Genomic DNA, 13,600 nt, shown 5'->3' on the forward strand with positions numbered 1-13,600 from the left:
ATTGCTACACCTATCCGATTAGCCGTCGGGTTTTATTCCGTTAATTAATGTTCAGACAATGTTCCGGTCCCTCAGAGCCACTCTGGAACATGCATTACATACTGCGCGGTAATCTGTGCAGAGACCCGGAGCGAAGTGTTCTGCGGCGGTCAGCCATCGTCTGCAGAGATAGCGCTGAAGATAGCCGCGAACACCGTGCTGCCGTAACCGGTTATCGGCTGCCGTCTCGGCCCTGCCCCGGTCGTGCAGTCGTCAGCAGACGGCTGGACGCTCTGAACCGAATGGGGCGGGCTCTTCTGTGCAGTATATGAGGTGGGGATAGTCTGAAAGTACGCGTATTTAGTAGGGCTGGTCTGAGTGGAGAGGGGAAGCTGGCAGCCTGCATGGTGAGTGGTTGGATGGCCACGGACGGTCACCGGCATGTCTGTGCATGCTGTGCAAGTGCGCAGTGTGCACTGTGCAGTCCAACAGGCTTTCCATGGTGCCCTCGCGACCAGACTCGGTAATAACGGATGAGACTGGTCTTGATGCTTTGACAGACATACATCTCACCGCGTCTTTGTTACTATGTGACGAACTGACGAGCCGGGATAGCCGCTGCAAGCTTTCAAGCAGCGGTGCACAAACACACGCATGGGCACCGGCAGCCATATACATACATAGACAAAGGCCAGCTCAGCCGAACATCCGGGTCATATGAACTCGCTGACTCTTAGGTCCAATGTTGTTCTTTATGTGGGCCGTTGCACTGCAGGGTCAATGCTTATTCGTCCATGCCCAATAAGAGGCTAGCATTGAGTGACATCTTGTGATAGTCAGGGGCCCGGGAACGATTTTCAAGTTGGGGGGGGGGGGGGGGGCGAGCCTTAAATACCTGACATGATGCATATGAAACAGTGGCGTAGCTAGGGGTCTAAGGGGACACGTACCCACCCACCCACCCCCCATCGGGATAAAAGGGGCCATCGGGTCCCAGGGGCCCTGCGGCGCCATTTGACCGTTGAGGGTTAACGATGGCCATATTTCTACTCAGAAGGGCCCCATGGGGCTCGTCAGAGCACCTCATGGGCCCTAAATAGCCACACTAAGATCTCCATAAGGGTCCCACGCCGGCTTCTGAGGGCCTTTTGCGGCTTTTAAGGGCACCTCGGTGATCTCCAAAGGCCCGTTACTGGCCTCTGAGAGGTCTTACCGGCCTATGATGGGCCAGTTCTAGGGGCATTTCCCGCCTGTGATGGTCCCACACTTTCTGAGGGCCCCATAACGGCAACTGTGGGGCCCTCGTCGGCGCCTATGAGGGCCCACACCGGTGTCTCTGAGGGTTTCACACCCCCAACTCTGAGTGCCTACACCAGTGCCTATTAAAGCCCTATATCGGCGGCTCTGAGGACCCAACCAACACATGCGCATCTAAAGGCCACCCACTGGTGACTTTTGAGGGCCCCACACCGGTGACTTTGAGGGCCCCACCGGCATCTGACAGTACCATGCCGGTCTCTAAGGACCCCACAGGACGTCTTCTGCCGGCAAGGAAACAAGAAGGAAAGAAGTCCGGAAAAGGGAGGAAAGATCTTTTCTCGCTGCCTCAAAGTTGAGGGGGCGCCGCCCCCTCGGCTCCCAAGTTGGGGGGGGGGGGGGGCAAGCGCCCCCGCTGCCCCCCCTGTTCCCGGGTCTATGGTGATAGTGCCTATCGAGGTGTGATAGGCTGTTCGACATCTCGTTTAACTTAAGGTGTGATAGGCTGCTCGACATCTCATTTAACTGATTCTTAGTACGGTAATAGCCGTTGAATATTGATGGTCAGACATGATAGCACATTATACCTATTTCTTTGTGCTGACTCGCTTTGTCGTAAATCGCCAGCACATCGACTTCGGACTCTCAAATATTTTCTTGTATAGGGCTTGTAGGTAGGTATTTTGGAATCCAAGACAAACTATTTAACAATATTAACGCGATATCTTTGTTGTGATATATCACGCTGCTTTGTCTCCTTTCCAGGCGGATATTAAGGCGTTTGGTGGCCATGGCTTGCCGAATGGCGTGGACGTTACTGCTGATCAGTGTCGTCAATGTCCGGAGGGGTACCGCCATATCGGAAGGTAAGGTCAGCGTCCGGAAGGGGTACCGCCAGGTCAGAAGGTACGGTCAGCGTCCGCAGGGCTATTGCAGTTTCGCCATCAGCGACCGATTTCATAAAGCTTGGTAGGATTTTACACCAGGATGGATTTTACGCCCTAAGAAACTACACCCTCGAAGAGCAAGTGGTTTTACAGGGATCGGAGGGCATGTTTGCGCGAATTATATGTTTTCGTTTGTTTTAATTGTATAGACTTCTTAAAACGTTGTTAATGACATCATATGGTTTTATCTGCAATCACTTTTTGAAACCGTTTGGCCGTTAAATGCAGCCTGGGCCTCGTTTCATAAAGCGAGTCCGTAACTTACGCCGGTTTTCGGTCTTGTATTGCAAGTGCATGTGAAGCGATAAAGTTATTTCCTCCTCTCCCTTCTGTTCTTGCTTACAAGATAAATAGATTCAACGATTCAAATTTCAAACTATCGTCATCGCTTCACATGCACTTGCAATTCCAGACCAAAAACGGACGTAAGTTACGGACTCGCTTTATGAAACGAGGCCATATGAGTGGAAACTTGTGTCAGTTGCATTTTACGCCCTTTTAACCCGCGCACCGACGGGGGGGGCGGATATCCGCCCCCCCCTCCTGAGGTTTTTCGTGGATAGCGGGAAAACCGCGGCGCTACGCGCCGCGAAATTTGGTACGACTATTTTTTCATCAATTTTACACATGGTGTGCAAGTTTGAACCTCCTAACTTTTAAGGTCAGGTCACCAGGTCACTTTGAATGACCCAACCTCAAGTCACTTTTTTGCAACTTTGTCACCGTGCCAGAGCTACAGTAGATGTCGGAGGCCTTTGAAAGTCGCAGGATGTTATAAGGTCATTAGTAGCTACAATTTGTATATCTCAGAATTTTGATGTCGGTGACCTAAGGTCAGGTCAATTTCGCGACCTCCCCATTATAAGTCAATGGGGGAAAAATCAACTCCCTGTTTTTACCACTAAAACGGGTCGGAATGGCCCCATATACCATGCATGACTTCATATACGATCAACCTTCACTACCTTGATGTCTGTTTTGCTGTTGGGCAGCTGTAAGGTCATGTGACGTCATCAAAGGTCACCAACGGTTTTTTGCCAATAACTCCGTACAGGAACAAGATACAGCCGCGCGGATGGTCTCATTGTGTTCAGCTCATCAAGACGCATCGAATGATATACATGATGACCTCGAGGTCACGTGACCTGAGGTCAACCTTTGACCTTGACCTTTTGAGGTCAACATATATATCATTCGATGCGGATTGACGAGAGGATCACGATGATGCCCTTAGTTTGTTTCTATCTTGACTAATTCGAAAGTTATTCGAGAAAAACACTCTCCATATCTAGCGCCGCCATTTTGACTTTTTCGACCCCTGTGACGTCATCTTTGACCTGACCTGAAAATGACCTTAGTAAAAATTGTAGACCTTGTCCGTGCGTATCCGATGCCGTTTACCGCTTGTCGCTATCTTGCTTTGTTCTCGAGATCTCAGGGGGGGCGGTCATCCGCCCCCCCGTCGGTGCGAAGTTGGCGCAGACCCCCGTCGGTGCGCGGTCCCGCGAGTTGCTGGGGGGGGGGGCGTTAAACGCCCCCACTTCTTTCGCCGGGCCATAGTATAAAAACGGCGCGCCGCAGGCGCGCCAAATTTTTGGTACCTGTAGGGAATTGATTGCAGTTTATTGTGACAAAGTTTCAAAAAAAATCGGTCGGAAAAATTTTGAGATATCGAGGTTTTAGTGACGTCATGATTTCTGAGTTTTCGACCAAAAACGGCATATGTTCAAAAAATCATATAAAATCACAGAATAGACATACAGACATGCCGTAAACGCCATTAGACTGCCAATACCATGAACAATCAAATGACTATCTTCGATTATTGATTATCGTTCCGCATTTTCCAAAATCTTGAACTGAATCTCGGCAATTTCTCGTGACTACTTCACGACCATGATACATGCATTTCTTAAATTTAACTTTTTGAGCCAAACACGTACACATATGATAAAATGAATGTCACCATCGTGTTCTACGCCCCAAATTACCCGTCAAACATGTGTCACAGGCTGCGAATATCAGTTTTGATTTTCGGGGATATGTGCCTACCCGGTTGACCTGACCTTGACCCTGACCTATGCTTGACTGACCCCTACATGGAGCTGACACTCTTGTAGGCCTTATATGATGGATTGTGCACCGTTTTGACAGAGTTTATGACGAGAGGCGCCCATTGCGAAGTCCTGAAGTCCATGCTACTGAAAGCCCGATTTCAGGTGTTTGACCTGACCTTGACCCGACCTGTGACCTCAAAATTCAACTTTAAAGTACTCATCTGAAGCGTCTCGTCGCGTTCTTTCGTTTGCCGCCTCGTGCGTTTCGCTGCGCCTATTGGTTCTCGAGTTATCGGCTGGGGGCGTTTAACGCCCCCCCCCCCAGCAAACAGTGGGTGGCGAAATACCCCAGCAACTGCCGGGTTAATGAAATCGGCCGCAGGAGGGGTACCGCCGTGTCGGAAGGTGGGTCACGTGTACCTTCCGAACGCCGCCCAAAGACGACATGGTACGGAACACTGCTTCGTCCCACGCAAGGTCTGATCGACTGCATTACATGCATGGTCCTCTCATTCTGTAAGCACGTATTCCATGTACCCAGCGGAATCTCGCTGCATATCCAATCTTTCACCAGTCTGAGCAGTGAGTGAGCACCCGTATTGCAGTCACCAAATCTGCAGTGAGTGAGCTCCACGTTGAACGTTCGCACCAGTCACCAGGCATTTCACATCGGGGAAATTATCGCTCAGACCGCTGCACCATGTGCTGGCTGCAGGCCCCATCACATACGGTAACGCCAATATTATGCAAAGCCAGCCCTCGTCACGCCGCCATAGTTAGTGTGTACTGCGAGGGAGCTCCATGTCGCACGTGGCCGGGCGCCCTTCTCGGTATACCACCGTCACCAGAAGTGACGTTACTAGAATGTCATCGGCTCTCGGTAAACGGACACATGCCAGGCTCCCAGCCACGAGCCGCGTGTTTATTCTGTCGCGGTGATGGGGAAATCAGTCGTGTCTCATACGAGTTCATCCTTATGAGACGAACCAACAGTTCCTTGGGGGAGTGGGTGCACGCTGACGTGCCGTTATCGACTTAGCCATGACACTGGCATGTATGTTTTCTGCACGATATTAGTGACGTAAATTTAAAAGAATTGCTTAATCAAACCAAATACGAATGAAAATCATGGGAATTTACCGAAAACTGCACTCCCTTCCTATTAGGGAAAGTATTATCCTTCCTTCCTAATACCAACCCTATTAGGGTTGGGACCTATCTCCACACTCTGTATGTTTTGGTAAAATAAGAAAGCTGAGAATTTTTCATGATTTAATTTAAAATCATTTTGTTTAAAAAATGCCTAGTTAGCTCAGAAATTAATTATTTGTGACTGAAAACAACTTGCTTCTGATTGGTCGGGCTAATCATGACGTCACATGTAGGTATATAACTGTCTGTATATTTGGCGCAGTTGAGACATATATTTTCTATGTATTTACCTATGGTAAATCGGAGTGATTGGTCGTGTTTTCAGTGTTTCCTTATTTTGCGCTGGTATTGCGTGGCTAAGAAATTTTATCAAGAGTAACATATACTAAAATGTTCCTTTAATAGTGGAGCTTCAATATACGTGAGTTTTCTTGGCAAGCGAAAACTGATTTCGCTGTTATTTTATCTGTAAATTACTCATTTTTTAGGTCAATATTCAAAATAGTTTACGGGAACAAGTTGGCACTTCTCTTGATTTTTGCACTCAAATCGCGTGCGACTCAACTGTATTGGAACTTGCAAAGAAGCTTGGTGATTAATTAACTGTGTTGTTATGGCACTGTTTGCAAATCATGGATAATGAAACTGTGCCAACGGACTTAGCTACATAGCTAGCAATGCCTCAAGTAATACGCAGGAGGGACAGAATTCAGAGTCCGATCGAGAAGAATCGGTGCAAATGCTACGAGGACCAGGCAGCTCTGATACTGGCTAGTCGTCTCACTCCATTAGACCAGCTGATTCCTGACAGCACCGACTCTGATGCAAAGATGGAGCTCATCTTCCAAGCCAGAAACCAGATCTTTGATGGAAGATGTGGCCTCTGTCTCTGCTTTGTTGGCCACTTTGGACGGGGCCGAGCTCCGCTCCTTGCGTGAGCGGCTATTCGCCTGTCATCCAGAAATAGTTCCTTCGTTTGCTGGCCGTTCCCTGATCAGGTGCAATACAGGGAGCTGTAATCAGGGATGTAACTTTCCATATGAAAGGGGTGCAGGTGCACCCCCGTCCCCCATCCACTAGAAGTGCACCCCCATCAAGTCAAAGTGCACCCCCATAGGCTAAGCGGTGCCCCACACGCCGCCCCACACCGATTAGCTCTAGAGCAGATGGCGAGGGTGATTTCCCGGCTACATTCCATCTCGGCGTCGTGATGCTTGTGGGCTTGGAAAGCGTCCAGTCGTATGTAGGGTAGTATAGGGGTAGGGTTGAGTTCAATAAGGTCCTTACATTTGAAAGGTTTGAACAACCCGCAATCAGCACAACATATACCACAAGTTAAATAAAAAACTACCAAACTCCGCCCAACTAATATTAATAAACATTACAGCCAAACAAATGGCCTAAATAAAAATATATCTCAAATCCTAACAGTTATCGCGGGTGATGGCGCCATGAGTTGCTATTATCCAAAACAGATGCAAATAAACATGTTTGTATGTTATATGTATGTTTGTTTTAAAAACGTTGCAGCGGCGCTGGGAACTGCACTCTTAGATCTAGGTATGTTTGGCATCTGCAACTCTTCATCTACACATTAACCCTATTTCGGACGGGGGAGGCCTTTCATGATTTTCTTGTACAATTGTCAAACGCCGCGAGACATTCAGCTCATATTTGGTGACTTTTCCTAAATGCTCATTGCGCACATCTCAGAAAAAAATGCCGGGTCAGGTCAGGTCAGGTAACCAGAGCGGGTTTGTTGACCCCACCTCAGAAAAGTTTGGAATCACGTCAGAGCTTGAGTTTTTCACGAAGTTATTTCCTCTCATCAAGTCTTCAAAACAGTACCTGCAGTATGTGTCGTTTGTATATCTCAGAATATTTTATCTGTGACCTGAGGTTAGGTCAGAGCCGTGACCTTTACATTGCAAGCCTATGGAAAATATTGAAATGCGACCTGCCTCGAGTAAACGAGTCAAAACCACCCAATTCTTTAAGAATTATGACAAATTATCTTATCTGTAATGATCCAGGTGCCATTTACTGACAGGGACACCGGAGAGGGTTATCTGAGGGCGAGATCATGTGAGGTGATATCTACCATACATCAATGCTCACAATGCCTACAATATTGACAATGCTTACAATACTGTTACAATACTTACGATGAGACCAGCAAGCACTCTGCCGTTACAGTTCTAACTTCTGTTCGAAAACCGACGTTACACACATTCGCTGCCAGCATAACATGTATTGTTTGACAGTAACAAAATACAATTGACATCTGAACCACAAACGGACCGCCATCCACTCAAATTTTATAACCCTGACCGGTCAGGGGGCGAATGGAGGTCATCTCCTGGGCATTACACTCAGCCCTTGTACAAAATATCTCACCTCACAGTGATCATTACAACAATATCACCGACTTGATAGTGGATTTCAAAGTACTTACATCAGCTCTTCTTGCTATTGCAGACGATCATCTCCTCAGGGTAATGTTGTTCGGGACATGAACGATCAACGAAGATCGTTTTCGGAGTTTCATAAGTGATACTAAAACAGCCTGGCGCAAAACAGGACTTGTACGCTTTTCTCTGTTTGCCCTTCAGTATATCACAGTATATATAAAAGAATTGTTTAGAATCCATCTCACGCTTCTTTCACAGTCTCCCTTGCCACCGTAGGGCGTAGATAGATTGCTGTTGCTGGTAAGTTAAAGGGACCCTCCCACCTTCAAAAAAGTTAATGAATTGGCATGAAAGTGATGTCGCTCGGTTCAGAAAGAGCAAAAACGAATATCTACCAAATTTCATCGAAAAATATTCACCGGTTTTCAAGATATTAGACTTTTACTTTTGTTTACTTTTTGGGATCTCCGCTGTTCCTAGCGACTTTATTTGAAAGTGCGGCATTTGTTGCGCGCAAAGCAGCATATACCACCGCGTGCTACCAAACGTTTTAGTAAAAGATTTAAAATCGTTAGATCTCCGCTGACGTCACAAATTCTAAGGGGGCATACCAATGCATTAGCCCCTTAGAATCTGAAAACTGCAAGTTTGAAATTCGATATCTCCGAATTAAAGCATTTTTCGATGTTGTGAGTGCCCAAACCGGTATTTTCAGGCCATGGCCACCAATTTGGCTATGTCAACTCAAATCTAATGTTAAGGTGGGAGGGTCCCTTTAAGGCACGGTAGATAGAAATTACCTCGGTTCTCAACGCCTAGAGTTATTTTTTTTATGAAAAAGAACAAAGAAATTATTAATAAGATTAGAGAAATGTTAAAATGTTAATCATAAATTAGACCAAATGCGTATTGGAAAGGCTTTTGCCCTTCAGCATCTTCCGATTCATCATGTTTTTCATTTGAAAATTCGAGGTTCACAAAATGATTACCACGCGCTCAATGTTAAATGGGAACAGTAGGTACACGGCAGACGCATCAATTTTTGACACTGAACCTTTCATCCGTGAATGCTTTAGCATAATTTAAAGCTAAAAACAGCGCGAATGGCAGAGTGAAACAAACAACCTCTTTCACACATAGAAATAACATCACTGAAATAACATGTAATCGGTGGTGTGCCAGATGCGCCATTATTTGTCAACCGCAGAAGGTGACATGTGACGTAACAGCATCAAGAGCGTCTTTTTCAAGAACTTTAAAAAATATGTTTTCTATCTGTCTTACCCCATTTCTCTCAGCATAATGATTTTATGAGGAAATTGTATGCGCCATAAATTCTGCGAAAATAGTTTGATCATTTCTATACATTCTTAAAAAATCGAGTTCCCAACCCCATTGAAGAATAAGGTATTCTTATATCCGCTCACTTGTATTTGCCCAATATTGTCTCTAACATTGTTTTGAAATCTTGCAAAGTGAAATTTATCAATGAGGTAAATAACTGCTGCTATATTTTTCACAATTTTTGCCTTACTAGCTGAGTCTTTAGACTTCTTTGTGAAATAGTAGATCACCATGTACTGTAGGTGTAGAGTGTAGGCATAATATTCCAATTAGCGCGATCTCCAATCTCGCTAGTTTTTATTTCAGTAGGCTGCTGCTGCTACTGCCGCATTGCCTCATGGCAGTGGGTGGATGGCTCAGTTTTATTGGCTCTATTTGGCCTACATTCAGTCGGTGCCGATAATTAGACCCTCGGATTGCGTCAGTATTGTACAGGCTACATAATAGTATCGGGTATCATCCTACAAACATCTGCGTAAGGCTCGCCGTCATTACGGTTCGCCCCACGGAAATTACGCCGAAAGCCCGTGTGGATACCACGGAAATTGTCCACTGTTCGCGCGTTAGTACCTATCTCATTTGCGTGTAATCTGGACTCAGCTGCAAGGAGGAAAAAAGAACGGCTGGAGCCGTTCACCCACGCTCAATCGATTAATTAAGAAGACCAAACAGGGTATTCGATGTGCCGTTGGTCTCGCCCTGGTAACTGCAGTGACGGCGTATAAAAGGTGGACGTTGGTCGATTCGACCTTTGGGTTCAAACCCTGTGCATTTATAGGGTCACGGCCTTGGCAGAGGTAGCACACTCGGCATTCAGCCGGAGTCTGCGAACATGATAGCGTGCTTTGTCAGCGAGTGGCTTATTTGATGGACGCACTGCATCATTCCTCGTTCAGCTGTATTATTACAGCCACGTCGGAGGAAAATCTGTGCAAGAGATGCGTAATGCGATAGCTGAGAAACAAATATCTATTGATTGTTTTTCATTATGCGCTCTTGGAAATCAGGTAGGTACCAGTCTTGAGTCTAGTTACCAGCAGGCTTTGGGGTTTTCCGCCTACCTATCTACCCATCCAGCATTGATTGTTACGATCGTATGTCTATCACATAACCAGCACCAGCAGCAGAATTGTAGGGGAAAGTGGGTGTATTGCGCCCTCCTAACCAATTGCGCCCACCAACATTCCCACGAATTCAATGGCATGTTTATAATTTTGTGTTCGAAAACAATATTTTCACCACCTGATAGTTCATTTTATGGCCCAAGCTCTCCGACGAAGCCAATCAGCAGGGCTCAGTTACGCCATCAAAGATATTACGGCGTTTTCTTAGCTTTTTTGCAGTATTTTGAACCGTTGGCTATAAAAATCTGTGATACGTGTGTGATTTTCAGAGTGATATTTAGAAAGAAAGCCCATTTTTTCATTATATTTCATTTAAACAGTAAACTTCCTTCAGCATATTTATGATGACTTCTACGCTTTTATTAAAAAGTACCTCAATTCTAATTGCGCCCATGGCAATTGCGCCATGGGGGCGCAAATAGAATAATGGTGTAGCTATTGTATCACGACAGTATGAATGCACCATTAACTGATTGCAATAAAGAAGGAGTTTAATACCAGGCAGGGGAGCAGCCCGCTGTCGCCAGTCCGCAAATTATTTCTCTCGTCAAACTTATAATGCAGCTGCCATTTAGGCTGCCAACTTGTGGTGTAATTGACAAAATACGGCATTTTCAACATGGACTCGGGCGTGAGAGGTGACAGCTATGATCAAAAAGTAAAAACTGATGTCAACAAGTTGTCGAAACGATAAAAGTTAATAATTTTGAGAGAAACGATTGAAAATTTAACCATACTTTCACATATATCTAGTCGGTTACATAAAACGTTTTCGTTGCACTTTTACAAACATACGGACACATGTAAAGTTATTTACCTGGGCAAAAAACATCGCGATTTATATCTACATTTATTATTTATCCAGCCTGATTAACATTATAAATGTTTAAGTAAGCCGCAATGACATTACACTGCCGGGGTGTATGCATTCCGTCTCATTCGCTTAGCCATGTTTAAGTATAGGGCGCAATTGGATTCTAATTGCGCCATCCCCCTGGCGCAATTTACAGCAGTTGTCGGTAAATGCGCCCTTTTGCATGTTTCTGAAAAGCAGCTGTCGGAAGCAAACGAAACATTCTTAATTGATCGGGAGGCTCTTAAATCGTAGCTAATGAGTTCCTCTTTGAAGTGGTTACCAGTGCATGCTTATATCTCCAGCGGTTTTCTTACAATCAGCGTTTTTCCTTAAGGTGGCGCAATTCACCCTCCTTCCCCTACAGTGCAGCATGCACCATATCATTCACCACAAGCATATGCTCTTCATAGGTTCATAACCTTAAACAATCACCCATACGCAGACGTCATCAGAAGTAATCAAACATCCACTGTGAACATAGTTTCGCTGCCAAATGAAGCTGAGCAACATGAAAATGCTTAAAATTGATGCCCCGGGATTTCGACATCATTTACAAAGTACACATAATGCTTAAATGCATCGTTCAGTCGCGCACGAAGCATGAACCTTGAAACGGAACACAGCTAAAGTTAGCAAGTGTTTACTACCAGCGGGATGTTAAACTTTTATAAGGTGTGCTATTTTTCTCTGTTACTTTTCTCTGATGCATGCCGGGGGAATATATTACCATCATTACGTGCGACCAGGAGCACTGGTTTTCCACTGGTAATTCCATAGCCGGATAACTTCTTGAATATAATGCGAATATTTATTGACACGAGAGAGAGAGAGAGAGAGAGAGAGAGAGAGAGAGAGAGAGAGAGAGAGAGAGAGAGAGAGAGAGAGAGAGGGAGAGGGAGAGAGGGGGGAGGGAGAGAGAGAGAGGGAGAGAGAGAGAGAGAGAGAGAGAGAGAGAGAGAGAGAGAGAGAGAGAGAGAGAGAGAGAGAGAGAGAGAGAGAGAGAGAGAGAGAGAGAGAGAGAGAGCGAGAGTCAGTAGGCTATCCCCAAACCAAACTCCTAATTACGTCACTCAGTGCGCTGCCTTTGTATTCGTGCCTGTATGACCGTTGCGTTTCACGCTCCCCGTGTCGGCAGACCAGCAGTTTTGGTACGAGAACGGCCAGCGGACGCTGCACGAGGTGCTCGAACGGCAGCGCCAGGAGCACGTCGCCAAGAACGTGGTGCTGCTGGTCGGAGACGGCATGGGCATGAGCACGGTGACCGCTGGACGCATCTACCGCGGCCAGGAGTTCCGCCAGAGCGGCGAGCAGTACCGGCTCGCCTTCGAGAAATTCCCCTTCGTCGGACTGGCCAAGGTAGCGGACACGAGATAGCCTGATGAAACAGACCTGCGCTACTGGCAAATGGCGTATGTGTGACCTATTTAGGCAGACAGCTTACTTTTCGATTATTCGACACGAGCTTTGTATTGTCCGTGTTCGCTCATGTGTTTATTGTTAGCATGTGTTTATTGGTCGGTCACATATAAAAAGCGAGTGCATCTGAACGTCCTGCTATGTTTAATGGGTCGATTCTCAGCATTCACCGTCCCATTGGGTCAACACACACCATTTTTCTATCCCTCAGACGTATAACGTGAATGCCCAGGTGGGCGACAGCGCGGCGTGCGCCACGGCGCTGTTCTGCGGCGCCAAGACCAACTTCCACCGGGTGGGGGTGGACTCGACCTCCGACGGCAACCTCTGCACCGGCGGCCGGCCGCTCTCCTCGCTCATCGAGTGGGCGCAGAGAGCCGGTGAGACACCACAGCGAGCCAGAGAGCCAGCAAGCGAGCGAGCGAGCGCGGCTGTGCGGAACAGCCTACATTCAGGCGCTCTCACCCAGCGCCATCTAACGGCAGAATATGAATGATTTGAAATAACTGCCAAACGAAATCATTAACAGCTCAACATTTTTACAACTTATTCAATTATCCCTTCGCGTTTCGTGGCCGTTACCGTAATTTTACCAGTTTGGTTGATAAGGTATCGCCAAGTACTTCAGCAAGCAGAGCACTCATAATGCCATTCAGCATCAGTCAGTCGCATACAGCCACTACTTCTATCCAGCCTATAATATCCATACCTATCTGACTGTCCATGTCGCCACCCGCCTGACACCGGGCCACGGCCCGTCCCTGCAGGCAAGGCGACCGGTCTGGTGACCAACACCCGGCTGACACAACAGCGCCGTCGGCGGCGTATGCGCACGTGCTGCGCCGGGACTGGGAGAGCCACCGGACAGCACCGCTGCAGGACATCGCCCGCCAGCTGTCGAGGACCGGCCCGGCAGGGACATTAATGTGAGTGTACCGAGAGAGCTGGAGCGGAGGGAGGTATAGGAGCGACTGCTGTTTGACAGGTTGTTTATCGTCGGGACGGGTCGGATCAGAGCGTGTGTTATGGCTGTTTGTGTTTTGTCGTTTGGTATAAC

General features: G+C 46.9%; 1 protein-coding gene across 1 annotated transcript; it reads left to right on the forward strand.

The window, feature by feature from the left end:
* Nucleotides 1–2,004: 2,004 nt before the first annotated feature.
* On the forward strand, nt 2,005–13,367 carry LOC122386261 (alkaline phosphatase, tissue-nonspecific isozyme-like; the record flags this gene model as incomplete). Its single annotated transcript, XM_043375296.1, has 4 exons — nt 2,005–2,102; nt 12,263–12,483; nt 12,755–12,923; nt 13,311–13,367. Coding segments are annotated over exons 1-4 (523 nt in total), but the record flags the coding sequence as incomplete, so codon positions are not given.
* Between the last annotated feature and the right edge of the window lie 233 nt (nt 13,368–13,600).

The sequence above is a fragment of the Amphibalanus amphitrite genome, unplaced genomic scaffold (assembly GCF_019059575.1).
Source record: "Amphibalanus amphitrite isolate SeventyFive unplaced genomic scaffold, NRLGWU_Aamphi_draft 000245F_arrow, whole genome shotgun sequence".
Lineage (NCBI taxonomy): Eukaryota > Metazoa > Arthropoda > Thecostraca > Balanomorpha > Balanidae > Amphibalanus > Amphibalanus amphitrite.